General features: G+C 39.5%; 1 protein-coding gene across 6 annotated transcripts in view; it reads right to left on the bottom strand.

The window, feature by feature from the left end:
• LOC132972835 (unconventional myosin-IXa-like) overlaps window positions 1-17,543 on the bottom strand; it is a 148,519-nt gene that overhangs the window by 59,581 nt on the left and 71,395 nt on the right. For 5 of the 6 annotated variants that reach the window (XM_061035944.1, XM_061035945.1, XM_061035948.1 and 2 more), the window contains exons 3-8: window positions 17,120-17,214; window positions 16,194-16,256; window positions 12,412-12,511; window positions 10,612-10,665; window positions 4,222-4,319; window positions 3,493-3,619 (exon numbers count right to left, since the gene is read on the bottom strand). In XM_061035944.1, the coding sequence (XP_060891927.1) occupies window positions 3,493-3,619; window positions 4,222-4,319; window positions 10,612-10,665; window positions 12,412-12,511; window positions 16,194-16,256; window positions 17,120-17,214 (537 nt within the window). The remainder of the gene's footprint in view (window positions 1-3,492; window positions 3,620-4,221; window positions 4,320-10,611; window positions 10,666-12,411; window positions 12,512-16,193; window positions 16,257-17,119; window positions 17,215-17,543) is intronic. The other variant, XM_061035947.1, reaches the window with a different exon arrangement.

Here is a 17,543-nt window from a genome sequence, read left to right as displayed (position 1 = left end):
CAGGTGCGATCGTTACTTCGTAATGAAGTAATGTCACTCTCTTTCCTGCTCACCAGTCATTTCTTTTCAACTTGTTCGTTGATACTGTGAGTATGACTAATAACACCAAGCATTGATATAAAGGCAACAAAACTGTAAGTGTAATGGCAAAATTTAGCACTTCGTCCGTCAGCTTGGATTGGAATTTCTACATCATGGTTTGCCACCTGAGACCCCGCCCCCCCCCATGTGTGTCTGTTTATGTGTGCAAACTATATAATTTGTCCATGTATTTCAAATATTCACGTGTTGTGATTTAATTTCTCCATTAATGTTTTCTTAATCCTGTTGTAAAGTTTGTTTTAATGTTTAATGAAACGCACTTTGGAACAATAAATACATTTGACCTTTAACCTGTAAACACCATGTTTCAAATCAAAATGATCCTCACATTAAAATGCACTAAATGAAACTTTTCTATCAACAGGTCAGTCAAACTAAACAATAACACACTAGGAGAGTACCTACTCTGATGCAGGAGCTAAAAAAAGTTCCTTTTAAGGGGTTCCAGGAACTAATATCAGTGTTTCCCCTAGGTTTACAGCGTTGGGGGGGTGGGGACAAGCCGTCATGCCCCCCCAATATAATGGTAGGGGAAACACTGAATATAGTTCATAGTTCCTGCAGTGAGGAATCAATAAAAAAGGGGCGGCGTTCCAATACTTCCTAGAACTATAAAAAAAAGTTCCTATGGTTTGAAAATGCCTAATGTCAGTTTACAACTAAACAAAATATGAACTAGTTGTTTTACTTTACCTTTCAATTCATGTTAAAGTAAAAACCATGACATACTTTTCTAATTATCCGACGGTGACAACGCTCGTCACATCAGATAGCAGGATTTCCCGTCATGTTTAAGCTTCAGATGCCCTCAAAACGCTCTTTTGATGCGGCTCTTTTGTTTGACTTCACTTGTTTTGATTTTCCTTCTTTCTTTTGATTCTCTGTAAGAATGTTTTATACGTCCCTGGGGACAAATAACCCCAGCCTCTGCACCAACTAACAGACATCCAAATAAACTTGAACTTAAAACACAAATCCCTCCGGCATGTGGCCAACATGTGGCTCGGCTCACGTCCCCACCTCTCTGAACCTCTGGAGAGTTGAGGAGTCTCCGTCTGGATGTTAGAGGAGAACCTCAGCGGAGATCTCCTCAGTCATAACAACCCCACTGTGTTGCTGACAGGAGTCTCCGGCACATACAGACTTTGTTTTGTCAGCGACTCAACAAGGACATCCGGCTAATCGTTGAGGTCTGTGAGAGGGACGGGGAAGTGCCACCATCAGTCAATCGGAGGGTAAACCAGAACAGCATGAGGACATTTGAGCTGTCCACTCAGCTAGATGTGTGTGTGTGTGTGTGTGTGTGAGTGTGTGTGGTCTGCACACATGTACAAAAAAAAATACATTTGTTAACACTGCTTAGAGCATTAACCCATGCTAACAAACGATTCCCTTATTGTCATGTGGACTCTAAAGAGTCTTAATTAAGTAGTTTGATCTGCTGATCTGACCAAATTACTGTAAATAACTTACTACAGGGTCTGAGTTAAAGATATTCCAACATGAAAAATCAAACCTTCATATGAACGTTGTGTATATTCAATTTAGCTGTAGCAGTCATAAAAGAAAAGTCAGTATATAAAATATCATTTTAAAGCTCCTATGAGGAATTCTTTGTTTTTGGAGCCCCCCTGTAGACAAAGCGTTTTTGACTTTGACCTGTGCATGTGTAAGTAGTCGGGCTGGGAATCTTTGGCTACCGCACGATTCGATTCAGAATCTATTTTTGATTCAAAACGATTAAAAAAATGAGTACATGCTTCAGGATCTACTCCAGTCATTTGTGAGACTGGCTGAATTTCTTGCTGGTCCATTTGGCATTCTACTGAGTTAAAGAGCTAGCAATAGCACTTAGCAGGGAGTGACTGATTAGCCCCCCCCCCCCAAAAAAAAAAAAGAAAATCGATGTTTTTTTCCCCCCAACTTTCATCCTGATGTCTTTTAACAGTAAAATGTATCGCCTATAGAAAATCTTTACAGTGGAATATCTAAAAAAAAAAAAAAAGTCTGTTTGGACAGGGTGCTCTTCATGACATCATCTGACACCTACTCCACTGCAGAAGTTTCAGACATTAAAAAAAAATATATAGAAATAGCAGATCTTCTGATTGATAGGCTTGTCTACCTTCGAGGCATCAATATTCATTTCAGGCTGTTTCAGCACCAGCCAAAAACCTCCAACAGGAGCTTAAAATGAATCAAATAAAGGGAACAATGAATCAGCTTCAGACTGTCACAGGAAGCTGTTTTACCTCTACAGTCTGACTGTTACAAGGTCACTGAAACCTGAGGCTGACTGAACTTTCTCTGCAGGAAAAAAACCAGCTGCCTCTAAACAAACTAATCTGCTTAAAAAACAATCAAACAGGAAACTACTGCGTTGAGCAAGCAGGGATTAATAATGAACTGCTAACAGGCCGAGAAGGAATCAGGTCAACATGCAAAACACTCAAAAGGGGGAATGATTCAAATATTTCACAGCGAAATTAGGAAACACAAAGTTGTTGACAACAAAGCTATGAATTAAAGATTTAATATAATCCTTTAATGACATTTGTGGAAGCTTGTATCATATTTAGGTTTATTTTAATTGCCATTAATAGATGAATTAGTACAATAAGATTGGACATCATCACCTTGGATCTCTCAATAGCTCAAACTAAAAGTGTGATTGATGGTTCAACAAACACATTTTGTCTACGGCTCCGGAGAAAATTAAATAAAGTTATGTTTTCTTGTCTTTAACTAAACAGAAAATGAAGTAGGTGTAGTTGTATTTGCACAACAGCATGTGTTGTTCTTGGTGTGAAAGCCGCCTATGCAGCAGCACGAGAAGTCTGAAAATAGCCTCAAAACACAAACAAGACTTTGTGAAAAGCTCTGGACGCCTTACTAGGACCTGAAGCACCTCTTCACTTCTGATGTCACCACAAGCTGTGCGCGGCTCTGCTAGATTTTCTTATGTAAAGCCTTTACTTCATGATCATGATTTCACACTGTTTAAAAAAATCGTCCAGAGCAAAAGGAAAAGTCATTTGCTCAGATGAATGCTGCTTGTTCTTCAAAGTTCACCAAGTCCACTGAGTTTTAAGTATCTCCAGTGGGCATGTAATGGAATAACTTTGGGAGACAAAATGGCAAAGAAAGCATTCAGGCAGAATAAACAAGCCCTGTGGTAAAGCCCCGCTCCAATTCTTCATTTTTATTATCCTTCAAGCTATTTAGCGTATTGTATTCCAGCATACAGTCAGCTAGACAAAATGTTCCCTGTGTTTTCACTCAGACATGTCAGATGTGTTTTCTTCTGTTGGATTATGACAGTGATTTCTGCCGTGCATTGTTCAATCAAACCTTCATGGCTTGACACTTAAAAAGAAGCATGACGCTCACCTCCAGCAGCTCAGAGACGGTGGGCAGGACCTCTGGGTTGCAGATGTCGATGGAGTCGTCCCTGTAGGTCTTCTTCTTGTAGCGGATGTTTCCCAGGTGGAGGATTGCAGACAGCAGGGAGAAGATTCTGGAGAAGAACGCACCAGCCGACACTGAATTAAAGCTGTTCATTTCAGAGCAACGGACTTCACAAAGCTTCATGACTGATCTCTGCTGATTTGTATTTGAATTTGTCTCTCTTTGTGTCTCTGTCTGTAACTTTGGGTTTTTGCTACTGCCTGTCTTGGACAGGGGTTCCCTTGAAAATGAGGTTCTTAATCTCAATGGGAACAACCTGGTTAAGTGCAATGTCGTCAAGGATTTAATTTATCTTCTAGACCCTATTGAGATTCAAAACAGCAGGAAAATACACTTGAAATTGCTTTCTTGCTGAGCAGGGATGTCCGTCAAAATGGAAGACACATCCAGTCAGTTTTGCAAACTATCGCTTAAGTCTGGGATAATTAAACTATTTTAAACAACTCACCTACTAACTTACTAAACTACAGTTGAAACATGTTTCAATGTTTTGTGAGAAAATGAGAGTAGTCGTAGGAGTACATACAGAATGATATGTTTAATTGGAGGAGGTATTTCTGCACGATAAATCTACTTTTAAAAACAGACAGAACTGAGGCTCTGTATTCAGTGCAGCAGAACAGTTGTCCAGGTTATTGTAGCTGATCTTACTGTTTTCGTGTTGTGGGTAAGAAGCCGACCATCTCCATCGCCAGCTGCAGCCGCTCAAAGTCGTGTTTCAGGTCCTCTCCCTCCACCGTGAAGCAGTCCTGCTGGTGTCAGGTGTAAACACACAGAGAGACACACACAGAGGGAGACAGAGAGAGACATCAATGTTACAAATAAACATGCAATACACAGACTGAAATAAAACTCAAAACAAAGATATCACAGAGAACCAAGCTTTGTCAGTGTGTGAACCTAACAGATGTCTTTACCTAACAAGTGTCCTGCAGATATTAAAAGGACTGAGTTGGGTTTCCCAAAACATTTCATGTACGAGAACAGCCGATGTTTCGAATGTCGAATACAGAGAATAATGTAACTGTAAATTAAATTTATCTGTAGAACCCATCATGATATCGAAGACAGTTTAAAGTATGTCTGCCGCAATTGTGTGTTATTTCCTAAAAGCCTCACCAGGACAAGGATTTCAAATTAGCCATGGCTAGAAGTCCTATATTGCTTTGGTTACACTTAGACGCAACAATGCCTATATGTATTGTCCGACAAATAAACTGATGAACACATAAATAAAAGTCACTGTTCTGCAATTCACAAGTGAGTTTTAAAATCTTGGTGATGAGGTAACAAGCCAAGACCAATCAGAGCGAGGTTAGACACAAGTCCTTAACTCTCAGAAAGGTCATCATGAGCTCTGAATTTTTCAAAAACTGCGAGGAAATGATAATACAAGAGAAGAGAACGAGCAAATGAAAAGTCTGGAGTCCGAGCGCCGAGAGCGCCGAGATCACTTATATATTGCCCCAAAAGGAGACTTTTACCTGTGAAGCCTCACCATCAATACTAAACACATAGAGATGTAATGTAAGTAGTTCCGCTGATGTTTCAGCCTTGGAGGTAGTAACAGCATTGTAACGGGTGTAAAACACGGTTACTGTCTGAGCAGATAGACAGCTGGGAACAGTACTTTGTTTGTAAAGTAAAGAGTACGTGGGAGTGCAACACCATTGCACACTTCAAAAACCACACTCTGAGACCACAGTAATACACCGCTGTGTGTGTCAATGTAATAGTGCAAAGGCGTAATGATGGCGGAGCTTCAGAACTATGCTTGGGCTGAATCTCAGTATAAATGGGCTAACGATAAATGAATAGCTGAAATGAGAGTCCCAGCTTAATGTAGTGAGTAGAAGAGTTAGCTTACCTGAGTTTTATAAGCTAAATGCTAGATTATAGCAATTTACATCTGTATTTATGATATTACACTTTAATAACAATAATAGATTATACACAAATATGGAGAGGAGTTTCTGTCAGTTAATCTGTCAACTAAATTATACACAAATGCCGCTCTCCTTCATTGACACCGACCGTTTCAGTTATTGGGTTGTGGGTAAAATGTGAAGTCACTACTAATGATGCTTCAGCAGAGAAGGGGTCTCATTCTTAATGGATCCGACCATCATGTAGGAGCTAAATCAATTACGTCAAACACAATTTAGTAATGGTCCTCTGACAGTGAAGAATCAAAGTAACCGTACTTTATGCTTTGGTTTGATTAATTAAAACAGCATGTGGCGCTGTCAGAAAAGCAAGAAGATCATCAGAGTCAATTTGAGTTGAGGAAATCCAGCTCAGTTACATCTAACAGGGAGACACTCGTATCTTAGAGCGATAGTGACTGTGACTGTGACTGTGTGTCTCCTGTCGGTCAGCATGCCTCTGCTCCTGCAGAGAGCCTCTCTCAGGCTGTAATTAGCACATACCACAGCGAGCGGCCAGCGAGAGAAGACACGGGGAACCCATAATCCAAAATCAGCCTCTGCTACACTTTAACATCTAACGCTCCTCTCTGCCTCTCTGTTGTTGATCCTCTGGCTCAGAACTCTTCAGAAACTGCAGAGCCGACACTCGGAAGACTTTTTCTCCAGCGAGCTTCTCCAATTGCAACAAAACGAGGTTTTGAGGCTTCTTATGCTGCAGCGAGGCCCGATGAGCTACTTTCCAAATTGTCAGGCTTTAGAGCCAAGCAGCACAATGTGATACGATGAAGGAAGTTGAGAAAATAAAGAGATCAATTTGGTGCAGTTGGAGGGAATACTAACCTGAGCTAGTGGTACAGAAAGAACAGAGTGTAGCGAAGAGATGATTAAGAATCAATCTGTTCTACTTAACTTTTTTTAAACAAAGACTCTTTTTCTCACTTTACTACTTGGAAATGTTATTTCATGCCAGTTGCAACACTTCTGGTGCAGCATGACACTAAATGAAGACAAATTAGAAGCCGAGCTGACGCAGCACAGGCAGCTTTTTAACAGATCGCTTAACGATCCAGTTAATAGTTTGGTGCATCCGGTCCCAGTTTTTTTTTTCTATACTAACCAGGACTTAATCGTGATTTATGTTGTCGAGGCAACCACTCACCAAAAACAGCATGCCACCAATCACTAGAGATTCCACACAGCAAAACCAAAGACACCAAAACAAGCAAAAAAATACAAAATACAAACCCACAGCCACAAAAGGGCAAAAGGGCAAAAGCCACACACTCTGATTGCACATGTGCATTTCTGCATCAACATCCAGACATGTTTGGTCTTTGGGATCTTCAGTCTAACAGTGAAATACTTGATTCTTCTTTAAAATGCATATTTGTTTATTTTCAGCTCCAGATGTTTGAATCTGCAGACACTTGTCATCGCTCAAAGTGCTGGCCGTCTCTATTTACTGAGCGCGCCCCCTCCGCACGTTAACCAACAGCAGAGGTCAAGGGTTAAATAGGCCCAAAGCGTTGGTCAGATGCGCAGACAGCTGTCAAGGGCTGCTGAGGTTTCTGTTGGTGTGTGTGTGTATGCGTGTGTGTTTGTTAAGACAGTGACATCATCTCCTTAGACGGTGGGGTCACAGTCTGGTGAGGTCATTGACTGACCCCTGAGAGAGACGGTGTGTCAGCAAACAGTGAGAGAGGACGGTTGTGTGAGGAAGAAATATGAGCAGCAGGGCATCTGGAGTACAGAGAGAGAGTTAAAGGAATAGTTCTAGGGATTCATGTTATTTGCCTCCTTTGCGAGACCTGATTTGAAAAGATCTTGAACAATCTTGTTGATCGGGGAGTGTTGTGGATTTGCTTTCCAAAAAGATGGAGGAGCAGCTTGTAACATACTGAAGATTTAAACATTGCTAATTATTTATTAACATGAACATTGAGATTTAAATTGGGAGTTTTTGCAAACAACAGCTCTTCAGGTGCTTCTGTGCAACATATATAGCTTGAAAAAAATGTTTGTGGCGGCAGCAGCTCAGTCTGTAGGGACTTGGGTTGGGAACCAGAGGGTTGCTGGTTCAAGTCTGGTAGCTGGAGATTTACCAGTTCACTTCCTGAGCAGTGCAGAGGTGTCCTTAATCATCTTAATAATTTCAGCCTATATGTGAATGACTCAATAAGAGAGTGTAGGAAAACAAGACGTGGTTGGTGATAGCAGGTTATCATCTAACTTTGATCAGAACCAGAAAAGCTTTGTTTTACTTTAGATGTTGTGAGTCGGTGTCATGTTCTTACTGCAGATGAAGCCATGCCAGCTGTTAGCCTCTGCGTGCCGTCTTTTAGCTAAAGCTTGTCAACTTCTGAATTATTTAATGCATGCAGTGTTTCACCTACAATTCCTTCAGGGGGGGGGGCTGCCTCCCAAAAATGGGACCTCACACCCCTCCAAAATAAAGGAACAAATACTTGTGAAATTTATGTCCACTTGTTTTGTTTCAGCAGAGCATGAACCTCTTTTATCTGCTCGCTTGTTCCTACCAAGGGCGAGTTTTCATCTTGGACACAATCATACTGACTGACACTTATTTGTTGTTATTAATAGCAGGCAGGGAGAGAGATTATGGATGGGCGATCTACATTTACTTTTAATGAGTGTGGCACACTGTGCTGTCTGTTCATGAGCCTGTCTCACCAGAAATAGTCTATTTTTTGCTTTTAAGACACTTTAGAGATGATCAGACGCAAACTTTCAGCAGTACCGCCTGAGTCCAGGAATTTCAAAATAAAGGGTTATATTTTCAATTTTCAATATTTTTTTTTTTCTCACATGATTGTGTGTCACCAACAGGCATCTGTGCGTTTTTAGCGCCCATTTCAAGCATACCTGAGGGGGTTATTTGAACTCAAAAGGACTGATTTGTGGTGAAGTAGAGCTTTAACAGTAAGAAAGTGAAACAAGCCCTACAGTGGATAAAGAGTGAGTGTCCTCAGAAAGCCTTCCAGGATAAAAGAAGAGTCTAAAAAAAAAGAGTGGTGGACAAAGAGCCAAAGTCAAGAAGGAAATAGCGAAAGACCAAAACATGAACTGTATTTATACCGACACAGTCTCATGTTGAGGGATGTCAAAGTAACTGTATCTTCTATGAGGAGACACTGAATCCTTTAATCACACAACTTATCCCACTGACCAAACATCAGGAGGAGGCTGGACACACAGAGCAGCTTCAAACACCAGCAAACACACACACACATAAAATATGGACCACACACACTTAGAGGGAAGTTTCAGGATGTGAAGTGAAGTATATTAACCACATCTACAAACTTCTCTTCAGTAAGTAAGGACTGATTGATAGAGAAGGGTTGAGTTTATGTTAAAGAAACGCTAACTCGTTTTATCTTCACTGTTACGCTTGAATGAGTGGTTTTTGTTACATATGCATTTCTATATTTAGACCCAGATCAATATTCAGCCTATCATTTCATGATTTAAGATTTACTGTACTCAATCTGATCCTTTTCTTTCTTGTTCAGCTACATGACCACCAGCTCCAGGAAATACTTCAGTTTCAGCTGTGTCAGCAATAATCTTAGTTTTTCAATAAATGTCATTTATATTTAATTTTATAGATCATTTTTCAATGTTAGTACACAGACTTTCTGGTCTTGCAAAGGCTCAACTAGGGATAAGAGTTGGAATTTAGCAATAGCTATAAACTCTCCGTGCAGCTCATCAGTTTCCTGCTCTGTATTGAAACTGTGTCAAATTGCATTGTCCCTTTTAAATAACTAAATTCAATTCTAAGCTTGGCACATATTTTCATCAGTGATATAAGCCTCTTTGTTTATTATTTCCACTCATACAGCCTTTTATTACAAATTGCAGCATTGCTATACTTAAAAAGACGTGTTGACTGTTGATGGGAACATGACATTAACTCTGAGGATCAATGAGGGCCCTGTGCACGGCTGTGCTACTCATCCAGCTAGAGCAGGTACAGACAGCTTTTCAAGATCAGATCATTCGACTCTAATGTTTTATATGAATTCAACTTTAAAGTCTATCTGAACAATCCTGGTGTGTGCTGGATTACTCTGATCTTGAATAACATTGAATCTGTTGCTGCAAGTTTAAATACTAAACGCTATATTGCTTTTACGTTGAAGGAGACATCTCAGTGATCAAAGCAGCAACGATGGAAACTTTTTGAACTTGACAGTCTCACACAAGTTTTTCTATCATGTGTTTTAGATTTAAAACTCAATTATTTAACCTCGATTATTCACAAGTGTATGTCAAAACCTTTCCAGTTTTGTTCCAGCTGGCCCCAATTGAAAAAAAGAAAAAAAAAACATTTTAAATAAATGTATCTAGAACTCTCAGTGTCTCCATAAGTGCAGAGACTCCTTAAAAACTGGAGCAATAACATCTTTATATTGTATTAGTCTGCAGAGCTTCTTTCATGCTTTCTGGCTTTAATTCTGCAGTGTGAATTGTTTTGTCTCATTAAAATGTAAATAAATGAGTGAAAGTCAAATCCTGAACCTTCCCTTTAAAGATGGCGTGTTCCATGTTTGACAGCGTCACGCCTCTGAAGACAGCAAAGCACCCAAAGCCAGAGAACATTTAACGAATGTTAAAGGGATACCTTCAGGTGGGAATTTGTATTTATTTAATTGGCATTATACATATTGAAAATACAATAAGGAACATAAAAGCCCATGTCTTCAAAGTAGATTTGTTTGACTTATAGGAGATGTGATGTCTCATTTCATTAAAAACTTACGGTAAATTCTTAATTAAATTGATTTTAAAGCTTTAAACCAGATACTAAATCTCTGACCCCTTCTTTAAGAGAACATGTTTATCTTTATCATATCAAATTAAAGTGATTACATCAAAAGGTATCCCTTTAAAACACTTTAGAAGCAGTATGTGGAGCACGGCCAGCTGAGGTCAGCTTGGGTCACCTCCATCTTTCAGTGAAAGCAGGCGTGTGTGGACAGCGTGGAGACAAAAAGACCAAGACTACAGCACCAAAAAACCCAGAGCACCACCACACACCCATGAGCACAAACGCACACAAACAGGCCGTCGTCCACGAGATACTGACCAGGTCGCTCTCATAGTAATTGTCCCAGTGCAGTTTGTGAGATTTCTTTGTCATCTGGAAGCAGAGCGGGGTAAGAAGGGATGAATTACACACAATAACAGGCTCACTTAAAAAAGAGTGAGAAAGACGACACATGCTGTAAATATGTGAGGAAAAGATTACATAATCTTCACACACGTACACAAAAACAGACGCTCACATCCCCAGAGCTGCAATAACTGAACACAATGTGTGACGTAATCCAGAGGAGCGAGAGGAGTCAGATGGATTATATTTCAGAGAGCGCACACTCTCACAGATTTGGTATAAAAATTCAGGTCATGAGTGACATAACTGAACATTTTTTAGTACTAAACTCACTACGAGTACTGTGATCTTCTTCTCTGGTGAAGGTAGAAATACAGACATCCTGAAGAACAATGCAAGTACACGTTTTGTCAAACCTGCTCAATATCTGCTCAAGTGCTGAACAAGTTGTGTTAAGCAGGTTTTTATAATTTTTTTGCTGCATGCTGCTGCAGCAAAAGAAAACATAAGGGCGATGGTAGTGAATAAAAACAGTAAAGTTAGCGGTTGGAATTCTCAATCTTATATAGCTTTGTAAAGCTCTGAGCAGAGCAGCAGATCCAACCTTCTCTGGGTTTATAACAAAATTAAACATGTTTATAATGTCCTGTTCTTTCTGCAATGTGATAAAAAAATTAAATAAATAAAGCTTTGACATGAACTGTTTGGACAACAAGAGTGAATTAGTCATGTTCCACCTCTGAGAAACAGACAGCAGACAGACACAAAGAAAGACCAACACGGAAAAGAAAAACCGAGAGATGAGCATGGATAATCATTTTGTTCCTTTGTGAGACCGTGTGTGTGTGTGTGTGTGTGTGTGTGTCTGTCAGTGTGTGTCTGTGTGTCTGTGTGTGTGTGTGTGTGTGTGTGTGTGTGTGTGTGTGCTCAGACAAACTTGTGTGCACAAAAAAGACACGAGACTGTCGGCACCCTCGGCACGAGAGCGAGTCAGCGCCAGATTAACTACAGAGTGTTGCTGTTGCCATGGAAACAGGGCTTTATAGAAGATGGGATGGGAGAGAGGGGGGTTTGTTGTGGGGATTTAGGGGGAAGGAGAAAAAAAAAACTGTTACTTTTTTGGGGAAGCCAAAATAAAAAATAAAAAAGAGAAACACTGGAGTAATTTTTTCTGTTGCCTCCCCATCGTACTGCAGCGGGAACCTCACACATCTGCTGCCAACGCACGCACACCCACCTATTTACTGCAAAGGTGCACACTTATGGAGGCTCCAGGCATGTACAGAATAACGTAAACACACTCAGCCACACTAACACACATACATGAGACACATGCAGGGCTGATGCAATGAACACATCAAAGCTTTGAGATGTGATAAACGAGTAAACAAGATCCAAACGGAGAGACGGGAGACTCAGAGATTTTTCTATCATCATCTTCAGAGTCTCCATCAATCTCTCCACAGGAAGCTGTCTTGACTTTGTGTAGACAGAAAATGCTTATTTGCATTACATATTCACTTTGAATTGTTTGCAGCGCAGTTAAATAGAAATCTAGCTGGGCTTCACACAAGAACTACAAACATTATTTTTTATGTCGTACATATGCTTTACACTTTGTGGTATTCTCATATTTATTACATTTAAGGTACGCACAATGGGCTTCATTCACTAATAAATGCTTAGAAATGTTCTTACTCTGTTATATATATATATATATATATGTCACATATATATTTGATGTGCAGTGTTAGTGAGTGTGTGTGTGCGGACCTGGTTGAGGTAGTGGTATTCCTCAGGTTTGAGCAGGTGGAAGGACTTCCTCTCATCCTCACTGGCTCCGGCCAACAGGTAGTAAAACACATGATAGTTCCTACAGAAACACACACAGGTACATATTGATCACTCGATCCTTTTTCAATTCCTTCAGATCGGACAGTCAGACTTTCACATCTGCTGAGGCACTAAAACAACACCTGAGGAGGAAATTTTGGTGAAAAGTACAGTGGGGAAAAAAATCATGCAGTGCAACATCTAAATTACAAAATCATATCTCCCACCTTCGACCCATCAGACTCACATTGAAGTTAAACAAAGCAGTAGTGAGGTGTGTGGGCTGGAGGAAAGAAGATGAATTTTGGGGCTCCAGCCAACACACTGGGATGTAATTTTACTTTGCCCTGAACGCGCTCCAGTTCTCAGCCGAGGGCTCTTACAGGCTGATGGAGAGGTGGAGAGTTAAAAAGTCCAGGGAGGATAATAAAGAACCCTGACATGTAAGAAGGGGATGGAAAGAATAATGCACATCTATTACCATCCGTCTTCAAGCACATTTAGTCTGACCTTAGCATTAAACTGCAGTTATAGAGCTTGTTTTCAGTTTGATACAATAGCTAGTTACGAACAGGCAATCTGATTGGCCAGGAGGCATTTCATGAATCATCACTAGATGGATCACTCCGCCTCAGCTAGGTGTTCTCAATACGATCAGTTTACATTACAGAGAACGATGTTAGTTAGTTAAGTTAGTTAAGTTTTTACCTCTGAATAACTTAACAGACTATAGTTGCCCTGGTGTCACAGGCTTCATAACACAAAGTGGTCTGTAGTAACCATGGTAACAAACAAAGCAGCAAGCGGGAAGTGGAATGTTTGCGTTGCTTGGCAACTGTTCAGTTTCAGTTAAGTTGTGGAAGTAGTGGAGTCGGTGGAGCAAAAAGAAACTTTGTCTTTGTTATTGACTTTTACTTTTATCATAACTTGTATAAAAACATGATCATATCAGCAGCTGAATCACAGCAGTGCTGATATTCAGAACATCATCTTCCCCTCGCCTGTGATATTACTTAAGTGTGTACGGTAACATAAGTGCACTGTAGGCCCATGTAACGCATTGTACACATTCTTTTGTTAGCACTTTGTTCTTAAAGTTTGTTTTCCATCCTGTTAACTTTTTATTGTAGTATTCATTATCATCAATTTTAACAGCTAGAAATGAACAGTTGCTTTTTTCATTGTCATGCACATGTGTTTTCAACTTTTTTTAAGAATGAAAAAACTTATTATGTGGTAGGCCTACTACCTTTTAATGTATTTTACCTCATTTTTACTAATCTTTTATATTATATAATGTGTTAAATACTATTAAGTCTATTCAGCCTTCGTCAATAAGTAGCTTATAGTATGTTTTTTCTTATGTTGCTGATTACTGTTTTTGTTTTATGCACCTCTTTTTTGAGCTAATCTTCTGATATCAGTTTAAACTTTGACTGATATGATTTGATTTAATGAACTTGAAAGTTGGTAGGCCATAATGTAGGTGTGGTATGGAACTATTATTACTGTTTAACTCTTTAACAAGTTAATAAATGTCACAAACTTCATGGTAACATTTGTTCCATAACCTCTTTGAAAAATAATAGTCATTTTTAAGCACCTTAAGGGGATTTTGTAACAACTTATAATTTACAATTCTGATAATACAACAAATCATATAATAATAAATATCTTGAATAACCAACTACAATGCACCCACATCAACAAAAGCTTAAAGCTAATCCCGTACATTTGATATTTTCAGACTGATCTGAGCTTGCTGAGTAGAGTAACAGCTCCTCACGTGCACCGTCTACAACCCCATCAACGTCCTGAGTCATAAAACCAGACGCCTCTCTGTAAAAATCTCAGCTTCTTTCCTCCTGTTATTTTGATTCTTACTCCGGGGTCGTTCAGAGGCAACCTGTCATGAGACGTGCTTTAAGATTTAAGGTAGTTTGGAGTTCATCATCAGCCTGCGTTCTTCCCCCCTCCTCCCTGCTTCAACTCCTAGCCGGCTGTGAGGTCCTGTCTTCAGTTTCCACACTATCAATATGGCGGCCAGGGCCTGTCAGCAGGGTGAAATAGAAACCTCGGGACCAATCAGGGTTAGAGGGATTAGATGACCCGTGGATGGTTTTATATTGTTTTGTTTTTTTCTTCACTCAAAGCACCATTACACTGGTGGGGTCAGGGATTTTATATTTTACTGACGTCGGAGTGAGTGTTGTCTGACCGGAGGAGAATATGATTTTAGAGATGTTGGAGCAGGTGGAAATACCTGCAAAAAGCATTTGTTTATGTGTGTGTGTGTGTGTGTGTGTGTGTGTGTGTATGTATGTGTGTGTTCAATGTGTTTGAGATGAGTAATTCAAAGACTGTTGGCATGTGTGTGAACATGAAGCAAGAAGTGAGAAAAGATGGTGAAGCTGTTCCACTCATTTCTTTTATTACTAGTCAGAGACAGAATCACGTCCTGTGTGCATGTAAGTGGAACTTGATCGTCGGCGGTGTTCACTCAGCAAAGGGCAGAGGCTTCTTTCAGACGGACACCTGATATTTCCCCAGCATGCAGAGGAAATGAAGGTTATTTTAGTATTATGTTTCTCGGATCGAGATCACGGTCAGTGCATAGATATGGATTTGACATCTTATCCGTTAAAGAACTGAGATTATGGCTATGTCAGTGTTTCTGATTTCTTGATTTACATTATTTATGGCTGCACCAAATAAAAACCCTTTGTTTAAGATAAGGAGCGGAGCATTTAAAGTTCATTTCTACAAGATGTTTACATTCAGAACTGTGTCATCCTGCAACAAGACGCTGTACACATTAATGTCCTCTTAAAATGATCAAAACTAACGCTGAATGATCTGCCTGACGTGTAAGTATAGTCTAACCTACTGAGGACCTAAGGAAGAGAAAAACTCTCTATTTTTACCACATGACATAACCTGACAACGCATCGGTTTTACAGCTAACCAGGCGACACAATGTTACACAGATGTTTTTCAGAAAATCCACATGACTCGACTCCTCTCTACAGTATAAACATTTCAAGTCATATGAGCAGATCTCAGATATGAGTCACTTAAAAAACAGCAACAACATTTGAATCAGCTGTTAAAAATAATATGTGGAATCATTTAAAGTGACAGCTAAGCTGCTCTCTCTGGTATCACTCAGCATTTTGAAATAGCTAGTGTCTGAACTATGAAAAGAGAGTCATTGCAACAGTTTTTAAAATGTGAAAATACTAAATGGTGCATGGGTTTGCAAGTATAGTAGTGTGTACTTCTTGATGCATACGGTGTTACATTTTTTATTTATTTTATTGGCCAGTGTGTTTATGTTGCTCAGCTTTTTATTGTATAGCTGCAGAGCACTAACGAAAGAGTTAGCTCGGTCTTCATTCAATTCAAGATTCAAAGATTCAAAAAAGTGACAGTAAATTACCTTTGGTTGGGTCTCTAGTCACATAAAATCATGAAAACATTCATACCAATAAGACTCACGTAAAGTCATAAAATCACACAAAAAGTTAAATAGAATAGGTTCACCTAGTCTTAGTGGGTCATCAATAAATTGAAGGATGAAAAGAATACATACTGTAAGCGTCTGCTAAATGAATTCTACATAAAATAATACAAATATGAAATAAAATTAGGCCTGTTAAATAAACAAACAGGTGCAGGATATGAGTGTTAAACACTGCTATGAGTCTGTTTTCTCCACTCACCTCTCATTGTGCTCCTGATACACCAGACGGGATTTCTCCAGCAGATACTTCTCCACATACGCTCTGTGGATGAACACACACACACACACACAGACACACACACACACACACACACATCAAAAGAGTCAATGAAGAACAGAAAAAGTTAGAACAAGTTGTGGCAGCAGTGGTCATAAGTAAACAATAATAACTTTATTTATAACTTAATATGCTGAGGACACATGTATTAGAGTGTATTAGTAGCTTTATAAGTATTAGGATGTATTAGTGTCTCCAGATAACATTTGTTATGCATTGGCGCTATACAAATAAAGACTGGTGGATGAAATCACACGAGGTGTAGTTTGAAGTTTTCTGCAGACTCATTAATAAAAATGACATAAACTGCAGAAAAGAAGAAGAATGAAAAACAGACAAGAGGGGAAACTAAGAGGTGGAGTTATCTAATTAAAGACATGTTTAATAACTTGTCAAATGAAATGCCTCATGATGACTTAATGCCATATTAATTCTGTTTCTCTCGCAGGAGGAAAATAAGAGTTATGAGTAGCTGTAATTAATTTACAATCAGGGTTAAATGAGCATCTCTTCATTACACTGCTCACTAATGTGTCAGACATTTCATTTTCACTGACAGACAGAATTATCTATTCTGTGTGATGAATGAACGGAGGGATATTCAACAGATACTTGATCAACATTTTTACAAATTCATTAAGTGATGATAAAAAGTGACAACTTCATAAATCCCTGTGTATTTACAAGTGATTCAATGTAACCACTCCTCTGATTTATGTGTGTAGACGTGTGAATCTTGCTCAGATTTCGGTATGTTAAGTGATTTACAGCTGGGGGGGTTTACGGCGTGTGTGTGTGTGTGTGTGTGTGTGTGTGTGTGTGTGTGTGTGTGTGTCTGTGCGCCTCACCCCCTGACGGTGCCACTCTCCTGGTAGTTGACCTGGATGAACTTTCCAAAGCGGCTGGAGTTGTTGTTGTGGGCGGTTTTAGCGTTCCCAAAGGCCTGAGGAGAGAAAAGAGAGTGTCATGTTTAAGGTCAATGAATGTTGTAGATGGACAGGTGATAGCCGACAGGTACAGAGCGTGTTTTGTTTTCTTTATAAACAGAGACAAATCAGGGAAAAACAACACAGGACCTTAAATCGGTGTCGCAAATGTTGTGTTTAAAAGCTTACACTACTCATCAAAAATAGCCAAAAAAAATAAGCTTTTCAAGTTTACATCCTGGTTCTTCAAGGTATTGAATGCACTGATTATTGACAGAACTTAGGATCGGAACTGAATCTGGATCAGAAACTGAATCAGCGTCAAAAGCCAAGTAGGTTAACAAAT

This window comes from Labrus mixtus, chromosome 4 (assembly GCF_963584025.1).
Source record: "Labrus mixtus chromosome 4, fLabMix1.1, whole genome shotgun sequence".
Lineage (NCBI taxonomy): Eukaryota > Metazoa > Chordata > Actinopteri > Labriformes > Labridae > Labrus > Labrus mixtus.
The sequence above is the reverse complement of the archived record's forward strand: the minus strand, read 5'-3'. Positions and strand labels throughout refer to the sequence as shown.